The sequence below is a fragment of the Tupaia chinensis genome, unplaced genomic scaffold (genome assembly GCF_000334495.1).
Source record: "Tupaia chinensis unplaced genomic scaffold, TupChi_1.0 Scaffold000057_1, whole genome shotgun sequence".
NCBI classification, from domain to species: domain Eukaryota; kingdom Metazoa; phylum Chordata; class Mammalia; order Scandentia; family Tupaiidae; genus Tupaia; species Tupaia belangeri.
The window spans coordinates 3,762,483-3,765,395 of record NW_006159515.1 but is presented as its reverse complement, the minus strand read 5'-3'; the positions used below and the strand labels follow the sequence as shown (position 1 = coordinate 3,765,395).

Sequence of the window (2,913 nt, the reverse complement as noted above, 5' to 3'; positions counted from 1 at the left end):
TTGCCAGACAGACAGACATAGAGACAGAAAGCGAGAAATCACCCCCCAGGGGGGATGGTCACGCCGCAATCCTTTCTTCTCTATTCTCCTCTCGGGATCCTGGGCACACACGCACACGCGCCCGGCATGAGTTCTAAGCCACTGAGTCCGGGACGCGAACTGCGGTCAACTACGTGGGAGTCCAGCGACATAGCCATTACACTAACTGCTGGACAGGTAATAGTGAAACAACAAGCTACATAGATCTTTTTCCTTCCTGTGGGAGCCTACAATCTGAAATAGATATTATTGGGTTGTCGGAAAAGTCATGATGTATTTTTCTATACAGAGCGCATCATGATTTTTCCAAAGGCCCAGTAGCACAGTTGTATCTCACTGAAGGATGAGAAAAATGAACCTGTAAACCAAACCCAGCCTATAGCCACCAAATGGGGTTGGCGGAGAGTAGAGCAGTATACTTGTCAAAAGTAGAACATTGGGGGCCAAGAGATGGCATAGCACTTATGTCACTGGACTCCCACACAGCCAACCATGGTTCAAGTCCCAGACCCAGTGACTTGAAACTCATGCCAGGTGTGTGTGCGTGCATGTCCAAAATCCCGAGAGGAGAATGGAGAAGAGACTGCGGTGTGGCCATCTGCCAGCACCAGTGAGGGGGTTTTGTAGGGGATATTTCTTGCTTTCTGTTTCTCTGTCTCTCTGGCTAGCACATGTACCTCGTAGCAAAAATCTCTCTCAAAAAGAAAAGGTAGAATATTTATGTTTACTTGGCTACCCAAAACTAATATTCCTATAAATAGAAAGCTGCATAGGAAAAAATGGTTTTTTTGCTTGATCTGATTAATCTGTTTTCTTCATTTTTTTATTTAGGGCTACAAACCTCCTGATGAAGGACCTTCTGAGTACCAGACTATCCCACTTAATAAAATAGAAGACTTTGGTGTACACTGCAAACAGTAAGTCATTTTAAAATGTATCTGACAGCAAGACCATCATGAGAAACCTTAGAGATCAGAAGCTAGGTGGTAGTGCAGTGGTTAATGCAACTAAACCCACATGAGAAAGGTCCTGGATTTGTGTCCTGGGACCTCTCTAAGCAAACCAAGTGTGAACCAGGCTAAGACTCAAGGTGGATCATACAATGTGGAACATGTTATGGATCCTTGTCTCTCTCTCTCTCTCAGGGAAAAAATAAACATTTTAAAATAATAAAAAAGGAAACCTTAGAGATTATCCAGTTCCAAGCCACTCGTTTTAAAGAGGAAAAAAAGGGAACCCACAGTTAGCGTAATGGCTATGTCGCTGGATTCCCAAGTAGTCAACCGCAGTTCGAATTCTGAACCAGGTGCCTTAAACCTTAACACTGGGCTCATGTGAGTGCGCATCTAAGATACTGAGAGGAGAATGGAGGAGAAGGGATTGTGGCATGGCCATTCCCCCTAGGGGGAGGTGGGTTTCTCACTTTCTGTCTCCCTGTCTCTGTCTCTCTGGCGAGTGCTTGTGCCCTATAGCATAAATCTCTTTCTAAAAAAAGAAAAGTATCGGTCTCATATTAGAGAAGTAGTAAAGCAAGGTAACAATGGGTCCTAGAGTACAGCTGGGTGAAATGCTTTTCCTTTGAAAGGATTTTAACTTTTAGTTGAGAACATTAATGGAGACAAAGGCAGAATTACTGTGGTTTACTCTTTATTCTAGGAGGTTAAAAAAGAAATTAAAAAAATCAGATAATTAGGGACCAGCATTTGTCATAATGGCTGTGTCACTGGACTCCTATATATAGTCAACCTAGGTTCAAGTCCCAAACCCAGTAGCTCAAACTCATGCAGGGCGTGTGTGCGTGTGTGCGTGTGTGCCCAAGATCCCAAGAGGGAGAAGGGAAGAGAAGAGATTGTGGCGTGTGGCGTGGCCATCCCACCTGGGTGGTGATTTCTCACTCTCTGTCTCTCTGTCTCTCTCTGCCTTTCTGGTGAGCGCATGTGCCCTATAGCAAAAACCTCTCCAAAGAAAAGAAAAAGAAAGAAAAAAATCAGATAATTAAAATAGATGAATGAGGTTGTTACAACACTCACTTCATCCTAAAAGCATATGGGGAGATGCCATTCATGGTTGTTAATAAAACAGATGAGAAAGAAGGTAACAGTACTTCTAGCTTGGTGTATATGCTGTGAAAACTAATTTTCAAGAAAAATCATTTTTAAAGAAAGAGATGTAATCAACTGGACTACTGATTATTCCTCTCTAGGGTTTTGATAATGGAAATCCTTCAATGTAAAGGGGTTTTTAAATTTAAATAGCTTTATGATTTAGAATTGTCTAAAATTCTTATGATGACATCAGATCCTCTCTTAAATGTATGAACTCAAAATGAATTTAGTTTTAATTTGATAGAAAATAAAATTAAAATCAAATTTTGTTTAAAGTTTCACTAATTTTTAAAGTCATTTAAATTCAGATATGTACTTAGAAGTATTAGAAAAATACTGAAGTAATATTTCATTAGTTTCATGAAGCAATGTGGAGCCCAGTATATTACTTGTTTACCTTCTTTTCATATCCTTTTGTAATCCGGTGTTCTACCCTGTATTACTTAAAATCATTTTCATATCTACAGCAGAATTACTTTCAGTTCATGCTACAGTGTTCAGATTTAAAGCCTTATATTGACACGTAGAACATTCTATGCTTACCAGACACGGGGCACCCAAAATCCAGGTTTTTTCTCTCCAGGTCTTAATTTTAAATTTAAGTTTTTGGACACACTTACATTAATTCTGAATATGCCATTGCAATCTTCCTAAAGTAGGAAAGAAAAAGGGAGGACCCGGTCAGAACATAAACTCAGAAAAGAAAACACAGGATACACTTTTTTTTTTTTTTTTTTTTTTTTAAAAGGGTTTGGCTCTCCCCCAAAAG

The 2,913-nt window shown here is 39.9% G+C and overlaps 1 protein-coding gene across 1 annotated transcript in view; it reads right to left on the bottom strand.

Annotated features, from left to right (window-relative positions):
• Window positions 1-2,913, bottom strand: part of NALCN (sodium leak channel, non-selective) — a 351,304-nt gene that overhangs the window by 43,240 nt on the left and 305,151 nt on the right. The window contains exon 27 of the mRNA XM_006141515.2: window positions 2,688-2,794. Coding sequence (XP_006141577.1) covers window positions 2,688-2,794 — 107 coding nt within the window. The remainder of the gene's footprint in view (window positions 1-2,687; window positions 2,795-2,913) is intronic.